Genomic DNA, 25,035 nt, shown 5'->3' with positions numbered 1-25,035 from the left:
TCTTATGCTATCTCTTATCTTCTTTTTTTTTTTTTTTCCCCTACTAATACTCCATTTATACAGTCATTTCGTTCCGACGAGCACAAAATGCATAATATATATGTATAAGAGAGAACAAACCGGATATTCACTCAGTAGGTAAAAGAAAAAAAACTGACATGCCCTGTCGATATTGTAGCGTCTGCATTTCCGAAAGCGTAGTTAGAGGACGACGTGTACACTATATTCGCGAGCCACGACGAACCATTCGCGCATTGCGTCATCCGCCGGATCCGAATTGTATCGGCGAAGTGCACATGGCGGTTCCAATCTACTCCTGGTACGATCGTTCGAATCATCAGTACGAAAATCTAGTAGCGGGGAACGAGCGTCAGCGGAATCAGCGCGTTGTCGAATCGCACGAGCGGTGAGTGAGTGGATTCGTGGCGAAGACGTGGCAGATGCACGACAATCAGAACATTGGCCACGTGGATGAATTTTCCGCGTTCCGACAAATATGTCACTTGTGCGTCGCGGTAGCGCCGCTTCGATCAGGCTTGGGCATTTAACTCGAGGACGTTCGTTTCAATTGCATTCTCTCTCTCTCTCTCTCTCTCTCTCTCTCTCTCTCTCTCTCTCTCTCTCTCTCTCTCTCTATCGCAATATATATAAATATTATTTTGCTTCGAGTGTATATAGATAGTGCAATAGAACAGGCCGATAAGAGTTGTAAGTTTAGTGTTACGGTTTGCAGAGAAACATTACGCGCAAATGAAATTTTTTATTTTTCTAATTTATTATCACGCCTCTCCCCCCCCCCTGTCCCTCCCCTCCACTCCTGAGAAAGGGGAAGAGTTCACGTTACGGTCTTTAAATCCGTCATCCGATGAGAGTATGTCGTATACTGAAAACATTGACCCTGAGAGACGCGCATTAATTTCTCTCTCTCTCTCTCTCTCTCTCTCTCTCTACTTTGCTTAGAGATGGAAATGAGTCACGAGATCAAGTGACTTTGCTTTCGTATTATCGCGCGTCGTGTAAATAGATTAATAACGCGGGAAGGGTATCATTCGCGCGTCGTATTAATAATAATGCTCCGGTTTTGTTGTCGCGCGGAGGGAAAAACCGGCGCGAGATGCATCCGTTTAAAATTTTCCGACGATTTTGCATCATATATGTATACGAAACCGAATCTGCGCTTTGCGCTTTGCGCTAATTTGTGAGTGGAGAGAATTGCAAGATCCATATTGCGTGCGTGCGTAGCGCGTGAAAAAAAAAATGGAGAATCATTGAGAAATTGTATAGCGCGACTGTTTTCCTTATATAAATATATGTATATGTGTGTGTACATATATATATTACAGGGTGTCCCAGATCATTTGGGAAAATACTCGTGTGCAGATAGAGTGCAGATCAAATTGACGCGAAAAGTCCTCTATCCTTTTTTCCTATAACACTTAATAAAGGAGTTATTATTGAGTAGAGTCTGGCCGATCAGCGCCGACGCGAGCTGTACGCTGTGAAGTGTGCAGCGGCGCGCACTATCAGGCGCGCGCCTGGCTAAAGATCGGCGCTGATTGGCCAGACTTTACTCAATAATAACTTCTTTATTAAGCATTATAAAAAAAAATGAAACATGACTTTTCGACTCAGTTTGGTCTGCTCTATCTGCACACGAGTATTGTTCCAAATAATTTGGGACACCCTGTATATATATATATATATATATATATTTTATCTCCATATTTTATCCCATTTTAATCTCCTCAGGCAAATATCTCAAAAACCAAGCCCGGAAGAGAAAAATGTTTCAGACAAAAGTTGTTTGGTTTCGAGGGGGCCATAAGATGGTGACAATGATTTGACTTTGGAAAATCATGTGAAGGTCAACTTTAAAATCTCAAATGGAAACCCCCATTTTTTATTTAGTATTCTTGTAGCTAATAAAGTTCTGTACATAAAAGTATTACGGTAAGATTATCGAAAACTGAATATTGTACGAAATATTTTATTTTTTATATCAAAATATGTCAGATTAAAATATAAAATAACTCGAAAAGTACTTAATGAAAAAATATTTTATTATAGTGTTTTGGAAAGCTCTCGATGTCAGCTACAAGAATACTAAATAAAAAATGGGGGTTTCCATTTAAGATTTTAAAGTTGACCTTCAAATGATTTTCCAAGGTCAAACCAATGGTACCATCTTACGGCCCCCTCGAAACCAAACAACTTTTGTCTGAAACATTTTTCTCTTTCGGGCTTGTTTTTTGAGATATTTGCCTGAGGAGATTAAAATGGGACACCCTGTATATATCTAGCGGAAATATCGGCTCGATGCTTTTCGTTTATATATATGCGATTGAGTTTGTATACCGCGCGAGCGGTCTCCCTCTCGACTGATGATGTCATATTTATGTAAGAGTTTAACGTTATCAATTCGCGGAAACGATTGTATCGCGAAGAATGCGAGGCAAAATCTTTGTATTTTTAAGAAATGCTCTAAAAAAAGAGCATATCAATTATATTAGACTGTCAAAAATATAATATCATTTTTTTTTTTCACTGATTATCATGTTGTTGCAATGTTATAAATATTATAAATATTTGCGCGCATTAAAAATTACAATTATATACAATAATTGTAAATGCAACGGAGACACTTAACGCCAATCATGATTAATTAAAATGTCATATCTAATACACTTTATCTCATGGATGAGATCATAATTCGGAAATACACTGCAAGTATCGTCGGAATGGGATTAACTGTCAAGTTGAACTGTTGCCGCAGCCGTCCTTGAAGATTTTATTAACGAGACCGCGAATCGTGATGATGTCTGTCGATTTTTACGAGCGGCCGTCCTCGCCTTCTTCTTCTCTCCTTTTCGCGATATACGCGTCACGATTAAATCCCGTTCGCGGTTTTCAAGTCGAGGTTGCGCACGAAAGTGTCAGGGCCGGTTTCTTAACAACGACCTCAAGGTCTTATTGGGTAAATACACACGTTGGTATCGCCGGTGTATGACGGATATTGAAACATCGATATAAATATTTGTCACGCGTCTACCTCGATAGAATAGTACATTGCTATTGGATAATCGCGATTCATTGTTGATTTATGCTGCACCCAAAACTTCGCGTATCGCGATGTCAATAATTCGAGAAATGAAAAAAAAAAAAGAAAAAAGAAATGCATTTTTCTTCATTTTCGCATCATTGTAAATTTCGAAATCGAAAATTTAGTTTTTATCCATTTAAATCCGTAACATGTTTTATATTTAAGAAACATAACATAATCGGTAATCATTTTTTAAATTTTTGTGATTTTCTGATTCTTAAGATTTTACTTTTAAATTGTTAGAAAACTTTTTTTTTTTTTTTTCCCTTTTTACGAAACTGACGAATATATTTGCCTTTAATTTAGATGGCGCCAAAAAATAAAGAAAATAACGCCAAACGAAAGAAGCAGGTAGAGGACGAAGGAGACGAGGACTATCGGAAACGGCGGGATCGGAATAACCAGGTTGCATATCGATCTCACATGTAAATTGTGCGTACATTATTATTCGCATGTGCTGTCATTGTTACTTTCATATTTCACAGGCTGTGAAACGATCCAGAGTAAAGAGTAAATTACGCACGCAACAAACATTAGAACGAGTAAATCAGCTGAAAACGGAGAATGAACTACTGGAGGAAAAGATTAAAATGCTTACCAAGGAGCTAGGATTTCTCAAGGATCTCTTTCTCGCACATGCAGGTTCGGTTAAAACAAATCATTGACAAATTATTATTAATTTTTTTGTACATCTTTGTTGGAGTATTTCTAAATTATTTTTATGTCATCATCTTGCGATTTCTATTTCAGAATTATCTATCGTAATAATACAGCGACACAAATTGTCTGTCTAAAAAATATTTTTCATGTTTGAAATCCTAATATTGAATGACTGATTCTTACTTTAGGTTCCAATCAACACTCTATAAACATTCAAGATCTAGATCTAAATTCTCTTCTAGCCGAAGATAAATCTACGGTAGATGGCCTGAAGACGACTACGGCAGAGCTGTAAACCGATACATGCACCACGTGAAGAGAATCAGCGTGGTATTGAATTCGAAACGCGAGGAAGCATGACTCGTTTAATCGAAAGAGCAAGCATCTTGGAAAGATGTACTCTTTAAACTTATTGGAAAATATTCAACACGCGAAAAGCATTTCCTGAATGCGAACCTTCTGGGTTACAACGTCGTCGGGAATTATCATCAATCAAATTTATAGTTTATTGGCAGCGGGAGATATGGCAGAGTTGTCTTATGGTAAATTCAAATATGAAAGGATTCATCCTGATTGTCAATCCCAATAGAGCTGTTACGATCTTAAATAGTACAAAGATTGGGACGGATTGACTATTTAATATGAATATTGTACATATTGTATTTATTGTGCTTAACATTGTATCTTATTTTGTGTAATATATATCTTAGGAAACGTACTTTTATTATGTACAGGTAAAAATGGAAAATAATATTTTAACATTTACGTAGTAATTTAAACAGATTTCTTTGAAACGAATTACGTTTATATAATTTGGAAGTATGGTATACATTTGCGGTTTAAAACAACAATACCATTCTTAACATTTGAGTATGATGATAGATACTTGCACCTTCACTTTTTCATAGATTGATATTTCTGGCATGCATCAAACAGTTCTTAAATGGTTAAATATTTCGATGGATTTATTGACAACGTGTTATCGGTTCTTTTCAAAATTGCGTGAATATTTAAATACAATGTATACGACCCAGAGACATCTACTCATAAAAGTGAAGGCATTTATGTGCACTATTATTGATATACACAAAAAGCATATTGCAAGAAAACATCCAAATATTTTTAAAATAAATTTATCCTCTCTTGATTGTCGATATTTATTAGCATGATAATTTAAATTGCACAGAAGTATTTATAGAAAGCAATATGTAATAACTTTATAATCAGATTTTTCTAATCATGCGCATAATTAAATCAGAAAACGCCTGACAATGAATCACTGTCAATTTTAGGCTCGTCTCAATTTTATCGTTATTATTTCCTTATTTTATGTAAGATAATGTGCAGTAAATAACATCCAATAATAGTCTAACATATTTTGCAACGAGAGGGACTTGCAGTTAGCGTACTGATATAATGTTTAACCTGATCAATAATAAAAAAAATATATATTTGTATCGTATAAAAAAATTATTGAGAAAAGTTGAGATTAATATACGTTTAATACTTTAGGCGACATAATATCAGATTTATAATGATTAGCAGTTTAAATAAAATGAAATAATAATAAAAATAAATATAATGTCAAATAAAATTATGAGCAATGTGGAGAATTATAAGAAGCGAAGAGATGATACTTGTAGAAGAGTAGGTAGAAGAAGGCAGTAGAAATATTTTATGAAATGAGATACCTGAGGAAGAATTTTAATATGCAACGAGATGGAAAGACGCCAATCGAAATTTGAAGACAAGTGGAAGGAATGAGATCAGAATAAAAGTCCACAGAGATAAAGTTTCAAAGATATGAAAAATGTACAACAATGTACAATTGTATTGTAGACAATACGATAAAAGCACGGTATAAAGTGTGGATAAATTTTGAAATGATAGAATGGGAAGAGGTATGATCAAATTTCTTTTTTTCTTTTTTTTTTTGGCTCTATAGGAAAAATGAAAGGGTAAATTTCAAGTATGTTGTATCTTGTTAAGTAATCGTTGCGTGTAATTACGAGATGAGAGAAGTAAAAAAATATCGACATAATTGTACATAAATAAGAATAAGATAGATAGGATTGATTGACTATTGTTTACATTTTGTAATTGTACACAAATAACGAAACAGTTGTCTTCTTTTATTTTACATGTTTTCAAGATGCTTGGAAGTAAACATGCTTGCGCTAGAATAGTTTCGAATTGTTGGTGAACGGGCTTGGGTGACACATCCGCAAAGTCAACGACGTCACCTGTACGCTTCAATATTCGCGGACGCGAAGAGACCCGGATCGATCCTTCGCCAGCGTTCGCAAAGCCGCAAGAACGTCGCGCCGAGTGAACGAGCCCCGCGTGTCTCAGTGAAAAAGGACACATGTCAACTCCACACACTTTTTTTTTTTTTTTTTTTTTTATGAACGCCAGAAGCTCATTTTTCTTCCGCGTTTCCGGAGAATTCGATATACATTTCCCTGAGCGACGGTTTCCAGTTGTAATTCATCTATTAATGGGGATTTTCACAAAATATACGTTATCAGGAAGCATATTTTATTATTTAAAAAAAAAAAAAAAAAAAATGTATACATACACGAAAATATAATCGCACAAGTGCACTGTCGAACTTTCGCCTATATACAAGTGTCAAATTTTTTGCGATCGACGGTAACACTAATGTCATAACATCTATGAGACGAAGAGAGGGACAGGGTGAGGGCGGGGGAGGGGGGGTGTAGAAATAGGGGGCATCTCGAGCTCCGAGTACGAACCTGGGGCCGTGTGTAGCGCGATGAGCCGCTGCTCTGGTGGTCGTCTCAGCAGACGACATGCTGGCCGAAGGGAGCATCTCGTCACGAACGTTCCGGTCGCGAGTTTCCTCGGGGATACTTGAGTGAGGGAGAGTCGAACGCGAACTCGGTTCGGGGAAGCGCGAGTGGCGTGAGAGGCAGCGGCGAGGGCGCGAGATCCCTTCCATAAGAGGGTGGGTGTGTGTGTGTGTATGTATGTATGTATGTATGTATTGTATGTGTAAAAGCGGTCGCTAGAGGAAGGCACGCGAGGGTGCGGGTTCCCCGAGTGCTTGCTCCCGCTGTTGCTTACCGTGCCGCGATCGTCGACGACGAGCTCGCGGCGGCAAAGGAAGGAGGAAGAGGAGCGACGCCGGGATAGAGGAGGACGGAGGAGACGACAGTGTTGGAGGAAGAGGAGGCAGGAAGGGGATACCGGAGTGCAGCGAGCCCACGAAAAAGCGAGGAGCCCGCGACGGTCGCTGAGGAAGGAGGCGCCTGTGAGAGGGAGAGAGAGGGAGAGAGAGAGAGAGAGAGAGAGAGAGAGACAGACAGACAGACAGACAGACAGACAGACAGACAAGTCTTCCGGAGAAACTGTCCGCGGACGTGAAAAGACACCTTCTTTTCCGTGGACAGAATCTATACGGAAGTAAGGAGGTGGAGGCAGCCGGCGAGAGATCGGATCAGCCGATAAAAAGAGCGGGTAAACATCTTTGGGCAGATCGCGCCGATCGACTACCCGTTCGGTGAAACGATCCGGGAGCGAGTGTTAGAAGTGGACTCGATCTATTTTAAGCTGACTTCATCGCGCCGTATCGGCGAAACGGGGAATCCCCGATTCGAGGTGGCGAAAAAAGTCGTACCATCAAATCGAATTCGCGTGTACATATCTGTCTCACTCGCTCAATCTTACATCCCCCCCCCCCTTTCTCTCTCTCTCTCTCTCTCGCGCGCGCGCGCCGGCCGTATCGCCGGAGACGTCGCGGCGAAAGAGAGATAGATAGATAGATAGATAGATAACGACGCGCCGCCTCGCGCGATCAACGACAGAGAGAGAGAGAGAGAGAGAGAGACAGTGCCGACGTATCGTTTTCCCCGTGTGCTTTTCCGACGTGCGTAAGAGTGCGTGCAGGAGCGATCTCATCGCGGGGCGACCGGCCATCTCGTTGCCGTCTTTCCATCTCGCACAAACGAAACGTAGATTCGTCGTGTCGCACCTACACGGCAGTTTAAGTAACTCCGATATTTCGTCGTCGTTATTAGGTTCGCTCTAAAGCGAGTGTCACGCGCGCCCTCGTATCGCCCGTCATCGTCGTCATCGTATCGTCACCGTCGCCGACCGTCATCGACATCCCGCCGACGTTTGCAGCACCGTCTCATCAGCGCTCTCTCTCTCACTCTCTCTCTCTCTCTCTCTTTCATCGAGCGTAAGCGCGAGCGAAAGAGGTGGTGGCACGCATACAGCGCGAGAGAGGGAGGGAGGGAGGAAAAGAGAGAGAGAGAGAGAGAGAAAGAGAGAAGCGCAACACGGGGGCTCTCTCAGTCGCCCGGCGAGCGGAGCGCCGAGTTGATGGTGTGTTATGGTTATGATGATTTCGCGGGTAGTGGAGGCCGCCAGTGATAGAGGTAGCCGTGAAGTGTGCTCGTGAGTGTGTCGCTCCGTGAAATACGCGAGAAACGAGACAAGTAGCGCGAAGAGCGGTGTTCGTTGCCGCTGTTCGTCTTCGTCGTCGTCGTCGTCGTCGTCGTCGTCCATATATTGTCGCCGAGGGGATTAAGAAAGGAAACGGGAGGAACGAAGGGAGAAATAGAGCGAGACGAGGCTCCCTTTGACAGAAACGAGGAAGAATCCATCGCCGGCCGTGGAGAGAGAGAGAGAGGAGAGAGAGAGAGAGAGAGAGAGAGAGAGAGAGAGAGAGAGAGCGCCAGCGAGCGAGAGAGACGTGAATCGGCCGTGGTGGCGAGCGGAGGACGTAGCGGGCGCGCGCGTGCGTGCGAACGAGACAGCCGATAGTGAGCGAAGGAGCGATCGAGACGAACGGAACGGCGGAAGCGGAGGACGGCGGACGGCGGGACTCGCGGAACCGGAGCGAGCTTACCGCGGCGGGACGCGGGACGCTTTTTGAACCGCGGCCGATTCGCGACGGTGGGATTGTAAACAACGACGACAACGACGAGGACGACGCCGCCGCGGACGTCGGCGCCGGTCGCACGGTCGCCGTCGCGGCTAACTCGATCGCGGGCGGTCGTCGTCGTCGTCCGTGCCAATCCGGATCCCGATCGTTCTCCTTCAACGCCGTGACCGACGCGAGCCGAGAGGGTAACGGGCGCGGATCGCTAGACGTGGAAGGGAAAAACGAAGAGGGCGAGCCACGCGTGTCCTTCCCGTGGTGTGTCATGGGGTGTTTCGGTAGCCAGAGTAGCAAGGCAAGCCAGGATGACAGCAAAAATCAGAAGAGGCGATCCGACGCCATCACCAGGCAATTGCAAAAGGATAAGCAGGTCTATCGGGCCACTCACAGGTTACTCTTGCTCGGTGAGTCCCCCGTACGTAATAACTATTTTGTCCAATGAATATAATCGAGATTTTCTTTATTACGTCTAGCGATCGACGAACATTCATCATCGCGCGTAAATTAATTAATCCAGCCAGAAATTAATATCACGATCAATTTAATTCGACACGAGGAAATTTAAGCGGGCTTTTAAATGTCGCGAAATCTGGCTAAAGAGACGAGCGTAATCAATATCGCTAGCATTTCTCATGTCGAATCTAACGACGCCTCCTATCTCCCACAGAGAGAGAGAGAGAGAGAGGGGGAAAAAAGAGCGTCAAGATTTTTTTTTTTTTTTAATTATAAATTATAAAATATCGAAGAGTACACTCGCGTTCGTTTGAAAGTCGACTCGCGCGACTCGTGGCGCCCCGATGATAATTCCCCGGACGTTCTCCATTCGTCGCGCGGCGATCGCCGTTGGTGAACCATGACGCGTTAGACGCGGGAGGGCACCCCCCCCTCCCGTTGGCCGACGATCATCGGTTTCGGACAAAGAGAAGCCTCCACCGAGGCCGTGGGCAAGCCGGCCGCACTATCGTCATGTTCAGCGGCGCGTGATTCAATTTTATCGATTATCGTACGAGCAGGCAGACCACCCACCAATATCCACTAGCCTCGTGTTTGTACCCTTTTCGTCGCTCCCGATCACTCACTCATTCACTCGCTCGCTCACTCACTCACTCACTCACTACTCACTCACTCACTCACACACTCACTACTCACACACTCACTCACTCACTACTCACTCACTCACTCACTCACTCACTCACTCACTACTCACTCACTCACTCACTCACTCACTCACTCACTCACTCACTCACTCACTCACTCACTCACTCACTCACTCTATCTATCTCTATCTCTATTTCTATCTATCACACACACACACACACTCACTCACTCACTCACTCACTCACTCACTTACTCTATCTATCTCTATCTCTATCTCTATTTCTCTCTCTCTCTCTCTCTCTCTCACACACACACACACACACACACACACACACACACACACACACACACACACGTATATCTCCACATATACACATCTCATTCATTGCAACTTCTGTTGCTTTTTGTCCCATTGATATATTATACTCTGTTGATTTATAATCGTCGATTATATAATATAGTTTTTTTACATGCTTAATAATAATTTTAATAATTATATATATTATTATTATTATTATTATTATTATTATTATTATTATTATTATTATTATTAAAAGATTTGCCTCGTTGCAGATTGTTTTTTATTTCTGTAAACTATGAAAATATTTTTCTCTCAGATCACTCTATTTCTTTTCTGTCTCTCTTCTCTTCCTCTTTCTCTCTCTCTCTCTCTCTCTCTCTCTCTCTCTCTCTCTCTCTTCCCATTTTATCTACATGTCCGTCTCGATACCGATACACGCGTGCGCGATACGGCGTGCTCCTGTTTAACCCGGCGCCCCGTCATATCGCTTTCCTATTATCCGGCGTTTATGTAGGTCGTCGTTCTAATTCGATGCGAATGCGTCATCATCGTCATCATCGTTGCTATCGTGTCCTCGTCGTCGCGGCGTGGCGCGACGCGAGAGACGGACGAAGCAACAGCTGTTACCGTATTGCTTTCCCTCCCCTCGCGTGTCATTACAAGCCGTGCGAAACACGCGGTCGATCGGCCTCTGGTGGTATTGCTGCACATGCGATTCGGCCATGAAAGTTTTAGAAGAAGCTTAAAGGTTGAAATTGACAGATCATCAAGCAGCGGTAGAAAGATGTTAAAGATGTAAAAAAAATTGACCTTTTTTTTTTTTTTTCGAAAATATATAAAAATCTGAAATGAAAGGAGATTTTTCTAAATATATCCTGTTTACATCGATGGATAATGCATACATGTGAACATATATACATAAGCATATAATCGGTCTTACATATAAAATTAAACATCTAATTGTATGGACGCTCAATTTTGATAGCAATGTTTTGCCCCTCTTATAATGTTTATACAATTTCTTCTCTTGAATTCTCTCATTTTTTCTCTTTAATCGAGTTTGTAATCAGTCGGGTAATTAATGTTGAAAACTGGAGGAGTTCTGAGATTAAACTTGCCAACTTCTTCTTTCGCTTGATTGGCGGTGGAAGTGTGCTCTTAATGAGAATTTGACGGGTTTAAGCGCCGAGGATATTAACGTTGAAAAGTAACGCGCGAGTGTCATATAAAAAAGAGTGGAACGTAATAACAGTAGTCGTACTAGGAATACAAAATAATTATTGATATATAATGTATGTAATATATATATATATATATATACTGGGTGGCCCATTTTAATCCATCCAGTCGAATATCTCAAAAACCAAGGCCGGAAGAGAAAAATGTTTCAAACAAAAGTTCTTCAAAGTGGCTTCAAAGGGGCCATAAGATGGTGACGATGATTTGACCTTGGAAAATCATTTGAAGGTCATGTGAAGGTCAACTTTAAAATCTTAAATGGAAATCCCCATTTTTTATTTAGTATTCTTGTAGCTGACATCGAGAGCTTTCCAAAACACTATAATAAAGTATTTTTTCATTAAGTACTTTTTGAGTTATTTTATATTTTAATCTGACATATTTTGATATAAAAAATTAAATATCTCGTAAAATATTTAGTTTTTGATAATCTTATCGTAACACTTCTATGTACAGAATAATGAGACAAATCAATTAGTATGCAAAAAAAATTGTTTTTAAGAAAATTATTTACAATGTATTTTTTTAAACATTTGTTTTTTTTTTTTTTTGGCACTAATTAATTTGTCTTATTATTCTGTACATAGAAGTATTGCGGTAAAATTATCGAAAACTGAATATTTTACGAAATATTTTATTTTTTATATCAAAATATGTCAGATTAAAGTATAAAATAATTCCAAAAAGTGCTTAATGAAAAAATACTTTATTATAGTGTTTTGGAAAGCTCTCGATGTCAGCTACAAGAATACTAAATAAAAAATGGGGGTTTCCATTTAAGATTTTAAAGTTGACCTTTACATGACCTTCAAATGATTTTCCAAGGTCAAATCATCGTCACCATCTTATGGCCCCCTTGAAGCCACACAACTTTTGTTTGAAACATTTTTCTCTTCCGAGCTTGGTTTTTGAGATATTCGACTGGATGGATTAAAATGGGCCACCGAGTATATATTATATATATATTAAATTGCAAAAGTTACAAAGCCCCGAATTTTATTTGCGCTGTCGTCAATCTTTGAAAAACGGGACAAAGGGTTTAGATATAATGATAATCAGTTAATGCACTGAGAGATCCATTTCGTTAAATAAAACAAAATTATTTGATGAGAACCATTTTGTCGACCGAACATGTAATTTGGTTTTATTTAATAAAAATTATGTTACTGGAAAGAAGTTAAATGTTACACTAACAAACTATTTTCTTTGCATGGAGTTGTTTATCTGAATAAAATTTTATTGTCGCGATAACAAACTCATCCATCTCATCGCGTTCTAAATAATTGTATTTGTTACTTGAACTAAATCGTTTACTTGAATATCATAAACTAATTTTGCGCATTCATATGTCACTGCGCGGTCAATTGTTATGCAGCGTAGTGTGATGTGCAGTATACAATGCATCTTCAATCATGGCGCATTCATCTGTCCGGGAAATACTGATTAGTCTCTCGTTAACGACGAGAGAATTGAAAAGATGGAGAATATAATCTGTATATCTTTTTCTTATCGTATCACAAGAGACACCTATCAAGTAAATTTCTCGTTGAATATGGATAAACTTTGGTCGATGTAACAAAAGCAAATGTAACTGCAGTTGGAAAATTTGGTAAGACTAACACACAAATGTGATTCAGTGAAGAAAATTAAAATAAAAAACAACCAAAAATTTGATTTTTTACACGATTAATAATTTTGTTCACTGAACCAAAGTTTGTGTGTTAGTATTATCAAATTTTTCAACTAAATTTTGTTGTTGTGTTAATTAAAAGATTTGTTTGTCCATATCCAAACAAGAGATTTAGTTGATTCAAACAAATTTTATTTCATTCAACAAAATGGGTCTTTTAATGCACGTCACATTCGGAGAGAAGCTCTCGATTCGTTTCAGGTGACATTTCAATAGAAGTGGATTTATATACTCAGTACAAAAATTGGCGCGTTTCTCTCGTCGCGTTCGCGATTTGTGAACTCGTGACGCATCGATTACATTATCGCATGTACGATCGATAATATCACGGTTGGCGAAATCTCGATTTCGCGGCCAATGAGATATATCGTATGTATATTATTCTTACGCGCGCGTCATCGCGCGCGCGAATGTCGCGGAGCCGGCGAGGAATCCCCGGCAAAACCGACAGAAAGACGAGGGAGGAATTAACGATCTACGATTTTCGCCACCTGTTTCAGGAGCGGGAGAGTCCGGCAAAAGCACGATCGTCAAACAGATGAGGATACTGCACGTCAATGGTTTCAGCGAAGCGTAAGTTTTATTTTTAAAAGCGACGAACACACACACACACACACCCGCGCGCGATCGGTCGCGTCGGCGTTGGTCGGTAGGTAGATCGCTCGAGGTCCCATCATCCGTTCATTCCAATCCGGCGATGTGTCGTTAACCCATTAAAAGCCGATAATCGCTCCTTTGTTTTTCCCAGGGGATATTTCACCGCGAGGCTCGCATTACAATTAAAGCGTCAGCGGAATGCAATCGTACTCACGCAGCTATTTGCGAAACACGAAGCTGGCGCACGCGCTCAACGTTCATTCAATTTTCACGTCCGGCCGTTCCTTTCACCGTTGGACTTAATCATTGAATCTCTCGAGATCATCGGTCTTCGAGATGCGAAATTGTTCGCGGAATATGCCATCAGCGTTCGAAATTACGTTTCCGAACTCGATTGATTTCAAGCATTTGTTAATCCACGAGATTTCTCAAGATATTCGTTTTTTCGCGCGATTTGAATCGAGCGTCGAGGATGAGTTGCAAGTTTAAGTCGAATCGCGAGATGCACATATAGCATGATATGTAATTAGCATGATTAGTTTTTCAATGATTCATCTCACAACCGGTGCAGCTTGCTGTGTTAACGATATCAGCGCGCGCACTCACACAGCTAGGGTCGCCAGACGTCCTCCAATCGGGAGGACAGTCTTCCAATTTAAAATAAAATTTTTTCTGTCCTCCGGAGGACACGCTATTCGTCCTCCAATTTCAACAAATGTTTTTTTTTTTCCCCCGTCAAGCGGTGCTATTTGAGAAGATACTAGAGACATTCCTGCTTCCTTCCTAGACGATAGATATAATACAGTATATATAGTCCCATAATTCGCGAATCACCCGTTATGTGCAGGTGGAGCAGATGAAATCGAGAAGAAAAGTCCTTTACCATTTTTTTCTGTAACGCTTAATAAAGGAGTTATTATTGAGTAAAGTTTGGCCAATCAGCGACAACCTTTAACCGGGCGCTGATTGGCCAAACTTTACTCAATAATAACTCCTTTATTAAGCGTTATAGAAAAAAATGGTACAGGACTTTTCTTCTCGATTTCATCTGCTCTACCTGCACATAACGGGTAATCCGCGAATTATGGGATACCCTGTATAATAGATATAATTTAAAATATATTAATTATATATATATATATAATAAATATATAATTAGGACTGTAATATTTATTCATTTTCATCTATCTGTCCATTTCATGTCCTCCCCTCCTCTCTCTCTCTCTCTCTCTCTCTCTCTCTCTCTCTCTCTCTCTCTCTCTCTTTTGTAAAACTGCTTCGTGCCCTCCATTCGGGATTTTCAAATCTGGCAACCCCACACACACATACACGTGATTCTTCGATACGATTCGCCGTCGATACTGCTTTCCTTTCGTATTTCTCGATCGAACGCATTTATTATTATTATATATATAGTTGCGTTATTTATTCGCGGTTATCATCTTCACTTTTCGTCACAATTAACGTTTATTACCAATTAACTCTTACAATGTTAAAAATATTTTTTGGATTACGTTAACGATTACCGAACAACTCTTGTCTCATTAAAAAAGCGTTTTAATTTTGTTTACACGATATGTAGCTTTCCGCTTCTGATTTCTCGGCGCTTTTCCCTACAATATGATTATCTCTTGTTTCACGTTTGTATTTACGCTGTCTTTTAGATCGCTAATTTGCAATGTTTTATAGTTATGACCGTTGGTTATTTGGTTTTGCTTGATTTGCTCAATTTCGTAAATTTATGCCAAAACGCACATCTTTATTGTCGCGTTTCGCATATTTCTGCATTAATAGTGGTACCAAGGAGATTCTCTCTGATATCCATAGGAAGAAAATAAATATGTGAATGAGATTCCGTTAAAACTATCCGTTGTTTAATATGTAAGTTTCTTTCTCTGTATAAAAAAAAGCAAAAACAAGAAACAAAAAAACAATAATGACATATTTTCGAGATAAGATGCTATTGTTAGAGTATCAGCGACAACTGGATGAAAACGATACGTAAACAAACCGGCTCGGCTCGCATACAATGTCGTAAATTTTGTCCGTCTTAAACGCTGATAACGTAGCGGAAAGTCTCTTTGTTTCGCGAGATGATTTCTTTCTCGATGATTTTCTCTGGGATGGCGGATTTTTCCCTTATATCCCGGACAGAAAAAGGTTCATCTCTTCGGCGAAATCTCTGCTGAGAACAGAATGATCCAGAATATACGGGTTTTACTGATCGGCCGTGAATAATTCAAGCTGTTCCTTCGAACACGTGGTAGCAGACGCTCGATCGGCGCTAAAATTATTGAATTATTCTGAAAATATACGGATAAAGGAACACAGGCGCGCGGCTACGCTATCGTCTTCATTCGGCACGTGACTCGATCATTATTGCCGATCGGCTTGTTCGATCTACGCGTCTGTCCAATTCATTGTTAATCGTCACGTTAATTACGCGATCGACAATGAATTTGGCGCCGAGTCTCTAAACGATACTAATATCTGACGTGTTCGCATGTTTGCAGGGAGAAGCGACAAAAGATCGAGGACATTAAGAAGAACATTAGGGACGCCATCTTGGTAAGTGTATATATTAAATTTTATGCTTTTGCGTAAAAATTTAATATCCATTACTCAAAAATAAAATTAAAAAAAAAAAAAAAAGACGATAGCTGTGATTTTCGGATAAAATAAATTTAGTCGAAAATTATATAATTCATCAGGTTCTTTTTATCTTCTTTTCGGTTCTCCCCCCCCTCCCTCCCTCCCTCCCTCCCCTCATGGCGATGTAGTCGTTCGAATTTTTTCGCCAATTGTACGTTAGAAATTCCGCGTTCGCTTCTGTACTCAGTTACTTTAGACTCATATAAATTGTTGCGCACGAAATGACTCGACGTTACGTGACACGCAAATTCGCGATATGAAATTGAATCGGTGGAGTTATTGTCATCGATTTGTCATCCGAATACGCGTTTAACTGTGGGCGCGATTATGTGTAACCCCTATGGAAAATGCAATCACTTCCGTACGCTGTACTACATTAAATGTAAATTATGCTACACGTCCAATTATTCCCCTTGCATACGGAATTCCTGCGAAGTAATTAGCAACGTGACAGCAATTACGAACGAATTGTGATAAAAAATATTGTGATGTAAAAAAATAAAGAATTGTGATATAAAAAAAAAAAAAAAAAAAATAAAGACGATCTCTCTGCCCGAGAGTATCAGGCATATATCTTTACGAAAAGATGTGTACATTTTTATATCTTTGTTGAAAAGTGCATCGTTATTTTATCCAAATGTACGATTAAAATTATACAATTTAAATGTAGAGGAAAAATTTTTTTTTATAATATTTTATGAATTTTATATATATATATATATATATTTTATTTATTTATTTATTTATTTTTTTTTTAAATGATTGACGTTCTAGCGTGTGTCATCGTGATAAAAGAGATACGTCATTTCTTTTGCAGACGATAACCAGTGCGATGAGCACGTTAACGCCGCCTGTTTCGCTGGAGGATCCGTCGAACCAGAGCAGAATGGATTATATCCTGGAAGTCTCGTCTTCCCCAGACTTCGATTATCCTCCGGTGAGTCAGTCTCACCGTCTTGTTTGCGTTACCACGCCGCAAGACGAAGAAACGAGCTTCACCTTCACGCTCGCGATAACTCATCGACCTTCCCGCGCAAAAGACAGAAAGAGTCCTCGGGACAATCGCCTCCGGACACGTTGCATCACGAGTTGCTTTCTGAATAGAGAATAGACCGTTTGAATTTCGCGCGTGCAATCGACTCGAGACGAGAAAAGAACGGTGACACTTCCAGCTTTTTTTCTTCGCAACTTTTGTCCATGCAATGTTTAGCCCGATTTATATATACTTAATATTTCAATCTTTGTGGAATTTAAATTGTTTCTCGCTCTACGATTAATTCGCTCGTTACATATCTTTGCCTTAATTTTCGCGAAATTCATTTCATTTTATTTCATCTTTACTCCTTCGATTCCCTTGATTCACGCAGCGTTTGCTTCTAAATTGCAGGATCCTGCTTATGCGCGCATAAGAATCCATAAATCTATCGCAAAGTCTAAATTAGCACTACACATGTTCTAAAGAAACATATTAATATATCCGAAATAAAATAGTAAATTATTTTAATAATATTGGATGATTGCATAAATCCGTGCCCGATTTTCATAGATGGCATTAAGTTGCTGCATGGCGGAGTTCTATTGTTTTCGTGTGGTAATTGTTGCTTACACCGAATAGATGACGTTGTCTTATGTCAATTTAGCGTCAGACATTGTTCAGATAAGTCCATTTGTGCATAAGAGAAATTATTAAAAATGGAGAACGAAAGGTGCATTTGCGGCATGTAATGCTATATGAATTTCGGAAAGGCGTGAGTGTTGGGATTGCATAAAAAAATATTCAAAGCGTTTATTTCGACCGCGCTCCTGCTCTCCGAACAGTCAAAAAGTGGTTTGGCAGATTTCGAAATGGTGATTTCAACATGGAGGATCAATCCCGCTCTGGACGGCCTTCTGGCATTGATGATGATATTGTGCATGCCTTAGTGGAAAGAAACCCAAGGATTACAACTGAGGATATTGCTGAGAGGCTGAACATCGATAATTCAACCGCTTTTCGTCATTTAAAAAAGCTTGGATACATTTCCAAGCTTGATACGTTGGTGCCGCATCTCCTGACTGAAAGGAATAAGCTGCAGGAAAACTGCAGGAGTTGCAATGGGAAATTCTGCAGCACCCGCCATATTCTCCAGATATTGCGCCTTCAGATTTTTATCTGTTCCGGTCTGTGCAGAATAGTTTAAATGGCAAGAATCTCAATTCCGAGGAATCTGTCGAAAACCACCTTACAAACTTGTTTCAAGAAAAACCAAGTTCTTTCTTCAAAAATGGAATCGACAAGCTTATAGATCGTTGAAAAACCATTGTAGAAAAGAATGGAGACTATATAATTGATTAATAAAAGTGTTATCTTTAAAATATAATCTATTGAAGTTTATATTTAAATCGGGCACGAGAGAGAGAGAGAGAGAGAGAGAGAGAGAGAGAGAGAGAGAGAGAGAGAGAGAGAGAGAGAGAGAGAGAGAGAACTTATGTAATCACCCAATATAATGTAATCCGTAATGATATAATAGATAGTTTTTTTTTCGCATCACGTTATTACACACGTTAACGTCACGCGTCCCAGAACACTTGAGCCAACTCATCGCGATTATTCGATATCGTTTAACGCGTATACGCGCAGAGATACGTAAGCGCGATCTCTCATTGTCAACAGTGAGAACGACTGCGCGTGGCACGATCAGTGTTTACAATGTTTACACAGCCACCGCACATGTTAGTGCTCTATATAGCGTTCTGTACTCCACGATGTGCTGCGCCATTTCTCACGCATGTATGGTACGTACGTACGTACGTATACGCGATGTCGCCCGATTATGTGTCTCGCAAATTCATGCGATTATTATACTCGTTACGTATTATATATGTAACAGGAATTTACATAGATCGATCCTTTTCCCTCCGTCTAAAGAATTTCACTATTTGAATTTTGATAAAAAAAGATGCTCTTAGCTATTAACAAATCAATGGAAAAGAAAGTATGCTTGTGTGTGTGATATTTTTAAAACTAATCGAATGAAAAATAGCTATGAAATTAATGGATCTAAAATTAATTAGTCATTAATTGAATCGTGATTAGTCAAGTTGATATTTGAATTACACTATTAATGAGGTTCGTCATAGAACTTGCGATCTTCATGATGCTTTAAGATTCTCGGTTTTAATATAAGAACCGAGACAGGAAGCGCTAAACAGACTGGAAAGGTGACGCGGCGTCTCTCGAAATAAAATTGTCGCGCGACGAAATAATCTGCGCATTTTGCGTCATTCAGCGCGAGGTACGCACGCACACATGTACACGTATAGTATACTTTTATATATCGGCCATTATCTGTGGCACGTGGCGCGTTTACCGTCCGATTCGACGATGCGTATCCGGATTAATTGAACTAAATCGTTTCGAAACGTCAAACGTCAATCTTGCGTCACGTTGGCTCTCACGATTCGCCCGATATTTACGATTTGTCTGCTAAGATATCACGCTCGTAACGAATCGTTAAAACGAGTGTTTTCGTCATTGTTCGAAATTTGAACGATATGACGAAGGTATCGGATGACCTCGCGTAATAATCTAATTCACTTTTCCCGGAATTGATGGAAATTTAATATTCAATTTGAAAAAATTTCAGTTGAATTAATCGTCTCTCCCCGAGTTCTCTTAAGATAAGAGCTGTCACATCGAGCTATTCAATTATATCGGGAGTTTATTACGTAGAGAAAATAGAACGAGCGTTATATCGAGAGTGTATCGAGAGTGTGTTTCTGCTGTTTATCGTATCGATTATAAATAAATAAATAGTCACACACACTCGCACTCTCTTGTTGCGAATGTTGTATATATACTTGGCAAATCACCGGCGCTATTTTCGCCGATCGGGAGACAAAGCAATATCCAGAGTACTTTTCGCGAATTTCTGCCAACGCCTTCCACGATTCGCGTTTAATTTGTCACTGTCATCCGGTTCTCTAAATACATATGTATTGTATGTATACGCGAGAGAGGAAGAGGGAAGAAGGGGCAGGCGAGAGTGCTCGTCGCCCGCGTGGATGCGAAAATTTATTTTGGGAAAAGTCCTAGGCCTAAATTTTGGTATACAAATGCGAGACACACCGATATTTTGCGGTACTTCACTCGTGCGATGGATGTAATCGGCGTATGTTAACTTAAAAGCGAATAATCGAGATGATGCGAGAACATTGTAAGGAGACGAATTATGAAACCGTGAATGCCGGTATTCGAAATGTTAAATAATCTACTTGGAACGGTATTTTTACGAGGGTAATAAAAATTAATGCAACCGTATTATATCATATATTTCATGTAAAGAATTTCTCCACGACTTGGGAATGTTCGATAATAAATGCTAACATTATATAAATGTTGATGCATCGACTAAAAGGAATCCAATCGTGTTCGAAACGCGAGTCGCTTTCGCTCTTTTATCTTGTACACGAATTTACAAGGACACGCTGTATTTTTAGCCAATTTATATATCTTCAAATACCTTGTCCGGTGGCGTTTAGGATTAGGCGTTGAGAGATGACGCGTTTGGACGAAATTATTAGTACGTGCATAATCGCGGTAATAGGCGTCCGGCAATCCTTGGCGCGGAGACGGACGGATCGACAAACGATGCGTCCGTCCATGTCCATCGATCGTTGGAAGCGTGGAAATAGCATCGACAGGAGAATTTATTAATATAACCGTCGTATGTCGTTTATTGCCAAGCGGCGATTTGTCTTAGCCTGCGAGAGGCAACGCGCGAAGGCAACGGTTTCTCGATATACGGAATGGACTTTTGCTGTCGCGACGATCATGTCCTGTCAAAGTTTGTTCGTGACACTCGTGGGACGATAAAAGGGCACGAGAATGTAGGTTCTACAGCGCTTGCCAATTTACGTTGAATCCGTTGCGGTTTTCGGGGACAAGCCTTTCGGGAAAACTATCTTTCTCGCCTTCGCTCTACGACCGATACGAACCGATATGTAGTGCAATAGTGTTGTTAATTCGTAAACAAAAATATATTAGCGAAGAGAGAAATTTTTTTATACACTGAGAGATCCATTTTGTCGAATGAAATAAAATTTGTTTGAATCAACTAAATCTCTTGTTTGGATATGGGCAAACAAATACTTTAATTAATACAACAAAAAAATTTAGTTGGAAAATTTGGTAATACTAACACACAAATTTTGGTTCAGTGAACAAAATTATTAATCGTATAAAATCAAATTTTTGATTGTTTTTTATTTTAATTTTCTTCACTGAATCACATTTGTGTGTTAGCATTACCAAATTTTCCAACTGCAGTTACATTTGCAAATTGTTACATCGACCAAAGTTTATCCATATTCAACGAGAAATTTACTTGATAGGTGTCTCTTGTGACACGATAAGAGAAAGATATACAGATTATATTCTCCAACTTTTCAATTCTCTCGTCGTTAACGAGAGACCGATCAGTATTTCCCGGACAGATGAATCTGCCATGATTGAAGATGCACTGCATACTGCACATCACACTACACTGCATAACAATTGACCGCGCAGTGATACATGAATGCGCAAAATAGCTTATGATAAACGATTTAGTTCAAGTAACATATACAATTATTTAGAACGCGATGAGATGGATGAGCTTGTTATCGCGACAATAAAATTTTATTCAGATAAACAACTCCATGCAAGCAAAATAGTTTGATAGTGTAACATTTAACTTCTTTCCAGTAATATAATTTTTATTAAATAAAACCAAATTATACATGTTCGGTCAACAAAATGGTTCAAATAATTTTGTTTTATTTAACAAAATGGATCTCTCAGTGCATTAACTGATTATCATTATATCGTCATCGTATAACAATCGATGTAAAATTTATTCGGTATTTTGTGTAAAATAATTTTTTTCCTCAGAATCGATGTTTATTTTGAATCTCGAAACAACCCTCCAACAATTTTTATTAACAATTATTTAAATTAATAATTTTTATCGCCGAGAGAAAATTTCAGTTGGGGGGGGGGGAAGATTTTTAAAGATACGAGCGGTTATATTATAAACTTCTCTCTGTTTTGCAATTCGTGTAGATTTGTATTTCGCCAGAAATATCATCGCGCGATAGAAGCGCGATGCAGCTGCGCGATGTTCAAATAATTAATAATACTTTACGTTGTTTCGACATTGATTTATGCATGCGGATGGGCATGCTTGCACCGCGATTACTCGACAAGTTTTAATTCGCACCGCTTACAAGAAGTCATCGCTGATCACGATGAAATTCTCAATTATAAAATACAGCTGCTATTAATACAGTTTTTACGTATAATTTATTTATTTATTACACCAATTAGAAAATTTTGAAATAATATTTATTAATATTATATCCGAGACAATATTAATATTAATATTATATTGTACATTTGTGCTTATGTTACATATTTATATCAGAGATTCGCGCTAACTCATAACTTTATTATACCTCTAATTAAATTATTTTTAATATTGGGTGATTGCATAAGTTCGTGCCCGATTTAAATATAAACTTCATCAATAGATTATATTTTAGAGATAACACTTTTATTAATCAATTATATAGTCTCCATTCTTTTCTACAATGGTTTTTCAACGATCTATAAGCTTGTCGATTCCATTTTTGAAGAAAGAACTTGGTTTTTCTTGAAAAAAGTTTGTAAGGTGGTTTTCGACAGCTTCCTTGGAATTGAGATTCTTGCCATTTAAACTATTCTGCAAAGACCGGAACAGATAAAAATCTGAAGTTGCAATATCTGGAGAATATGGCGGGTGCTGCAGAATTTCCCATTGCAACTCCTGCAGTTTTCCTGCAGCTTATTCCTTTCAGTCAGGAGATGCGGCACCCACGTATCAAGCTTGGAAATGTATCCAAGCTTTTTTAAATGACGAAAAGCGGTTGAATTATCTATGTTCAGCCTCTTAGCAATATCCTCAGTTGTAATCCTTGGGTTTCTTTCCACTAAGGCATGCACAATGTCATCATCAATGCCAGAAGGCCGTCCAGAGCGGGGTTGATCCTCCATGTTGAAATCACCATTTCGAAATCTGCCAAACCACTTTTTGACTGTTCGGAGAGCAGGAGCGCGGTCGAAATAAACGCTTTGAATATTTTTTTGTGCAATCCCAACACTCACGCCTTTCCGAAATTCATATAGCATTACATGCCGCAAATGCACCTTTCGTTCTCCATTTTTAATGATTTCCCTTATGCACAAATGGACTTATCTGAACAATGTCTGACGCTAAATTGACATAAGACAACGTCATCTATTCGGTGTAAGCAACAATTATCACACGAAAACAATAGAACTCCGCCATGCAGCAACTTAATGCCATCTATGAAAATCGGGTACGAACTTATGCAATCATCCAATATAACGTGTGCGATTTTCAACTTTTGATCCCAGACATATTCTCACGGTAGTTTGAATCGGAACGAGAATCGCCGTTTCACTCTATTATTTTTAAGTATGACTTTTGATACCATTAACGGAAACTCCACGATCAAAGCGTCAACCTACTGCGTAATCGCCCACGCACGTCGAGAAAACCAAGTTTTCCGTCACAATAACATCTAAATTATTAATGGGCCCGATATCCTTCGCCAATAATGCGAAGCGCGTAGTCTTGTACGGCCATAGTTATTTATGTAAAAAAATTCAAATCACGATCTTAATTCACTTTTAGATATCTCTGCATGGCAATAGTTTTACACAATGGCGGGATGTAAATCGTAATATAAAATGCATAATGAATTCTGAGTATCGCGTTCTAAAGAAAGAGGAATAAAATCACTGGCCAAGATGTCGATCGTTTTATTATTTATATCAATTTTTGTCAATAAATCACTTGACGAAAACTCGCAAAAGCCTTCGCGATGATATTCACAGCAGCATCTGCGACGTATACTTCGCGCGTGTTTAGCTTCATTCTTCAATGTCGCGAATTTCGAGCGAGCGGCGCGTTTTTCGCGACGACGAATTAAACGTCAAACGTTACATTAGCCCGGCGATTGGGTGTGCAATAAAAACGGCGATAAATGTACTATAAATATACGCGAACAGGTCGTGTATCGCGGGGCTCCGCGCCGTTCGATTCGTCAGCAGGGCCTCTTCACATCGTATTATAGGAACTTGCGTTCGCGGGTTGCTCACCCGTTGCATACCTGCACGGAATTCCGAAACTTCAGATTTACGAGATGTATTCTTATCCTTGACGATCTAGGCTCGCACAGCACCGGAAACATTAATAGTTTATTATATGCTGCGCTCTTTTCCCTCGAAACGTGATCATGTATTTCAGAATGAACAATATGCGGAGAATGCCGAAAGGATTGTTTATATGTGCGATTTACGACAAAATTAAAAAAAAAAAAAAATACATATTTATTATACACTGAGAGATCCATTTTGTTGAATGAAATAAAATTTGTTTGAATCAATTAAATCTCTTGTTTGGATATGGGCAAACAAATCCTTTAATTAATACAAGAAAGAAATTTAGTTGGAAAATTTGGTAATACTAACACACAAATTTTGGTTCAGTGAACAAAATTATTAATCGTGTAAAATTAAATTTTTGTTTGGTTTTTTTATTTTAATTTTCTTCACTGAATCACATTTGTGTGTTAGCATTACCAAATTTTCCAACTGCAGTTACATTTGCAAATTGTTACATCGACCAAAGTTTATCCATATTCAACGAGAAATTTACTTGATAGGTGTCTCTTGTGACACGATAAGAGAAAGATATACAGATTAT

The 25,035-nt window shown here is 39.3% G+C and overlaps 2 protein-coding genes and 1 long non-coding RNA gene across 8 annotated transcripts in view; 2 read left to right on the top strand and 1 right to left on the bottom strand.

Moving 5' to 3' along the window:
* Positions 1 to 54: 54 nt before the first annotated feature.
* Positions 55 to 6,438, top strand: Irbp18 (Inverted repeat binding protein 18 kDa). Of its 5 annotated transcripts, none has more exons than XM_070310079.1 (4): positions 55 to 406; positions 3,407 to 3,505; positions 3,586 to 3,742; positions 3,949 to 6,428. In XM_070310079.1, the coding sequence occupies exons 2-4, from the start codon at positions 3,407 to 3,409 to the stop codon at positions 4,053 to 4,055; spliced, it is 363 nt and encodes a 120-aa protein (XP_070166180.1). In that variant the 5' UTR covers positions 55 to 406; the 3' UTR covers positions 4,056 to 6,428. The 5 variants fall into 5 exon arrangements, with proteins under 5 accessions (XP_070166180.1, XP_070166183.1, XP_070166182.1 ...); XM_070310082.1 differs by lacking the exon at positions 55 to 406 and adding an exon at positions 1,068 to 1,198 and having other exon boundaries at positions 3,949 to 6,431; XM_070310081.1 differs by lacking the exon at positions 55 to 406 and adding an exon at positions 2,196 to 2,397 and having other exon boundaries at positions 3,949 to 6,431.
* On the bottom strand, positions 5,672 to 7,066 carry LOC138940856 (uncharacterized). Its single transcript, XR_011448069.1, has 2 exons — positions 6,517 to 7,066; positions 5,672 to 6,251 (listed from the first exon to the last, which is right to left on the bottom strand). It is a non-coding gene; the product is annotated as an uncharacterized lncRNA (long non-coding RNA).
* Positions 6,514 to 25,035, top strand: part of Galphas (G protein alpha s subunit) — a 40,573-nt gene continuing 22,051 nt past the window's right edge. The window contains exons 1-5 of one of the 2 annotated variants that reach the window (XM_070310076.1): positions 6,514 to 6,728; positions 7,801 to 9,073; positions 13,498 to 13,570; positions 16,108 to 16,162; positions 17,064 to 17,183. In XM_070310076.1, the coding sequence (XP_070166177.1) occupies positions 8,935 to 9,073; positions 13,498 to 13,570; positions 16,108 to 16,162; positions 17,064 to 17,183 (387 nt within the window). In that variant the 5' untranslated portion in view covers positions 6,514 to 6,728; positions 7,801 to 8,934. Of the gene's footprint in view, positions 6,729 to 7,200; positions 9,074 to 13,497; positions 13,571 to 16,107; positions 16,163 to 17,063; positions 17,184 to 25,035 lie in introns of those variants that run through there. The other variant, XM_070310075.1, reaches the window with a different exon arrangement.

Source organism: Polyergus mexicanus, unplaced genomic scaffold (assembly GCF_030449975.1).
Source record: "Polyergus mexicanus isolate NDT 795.1 unplaced genomic scaffold, iyPolMexi1.0 SCAF_17, whole genome shotgun sequence".
Taxonomy (NCBI): Eukaryota; Metazoa; Arthropoda; class Insecta; order Hymenoptera; family Formicidae; genus Polyergus; species Polyergus mexicanus.
The sequence above is the reverse complement of the archived record's forward strand: the minus strand, read 5'-3'. Positions and strand labels throughout refer to the sequence as shown.

What these genes read in the sequence shown, in the direction of transcription:
- Irbp18 (XM_070310077.1), top strand. Translation starts at nt 2,813, where the DNA reads ATGATGTCTGTCGATTTTTACGAGCGGCCGTCCTCGCCTTCTTCTTCT. An exon ending in GGCGGGATCGGAATAACCAG is followed by an intron (nt 3,506 to 3,585) that starts GTTGCATATCGA and finishes CATATTTCACAG; the next exon opens with GCTGTGAAACGATCCAGAGT. An exon ending in TCTCTTTCTCGCACATGCAG is followed by an intron (nt 3,743 to 3,948) that starts GTTCGGTTAAAA and finishes TTCTTACTTTAG; the next exon opens with GTTCCAATCAACACTCTATA.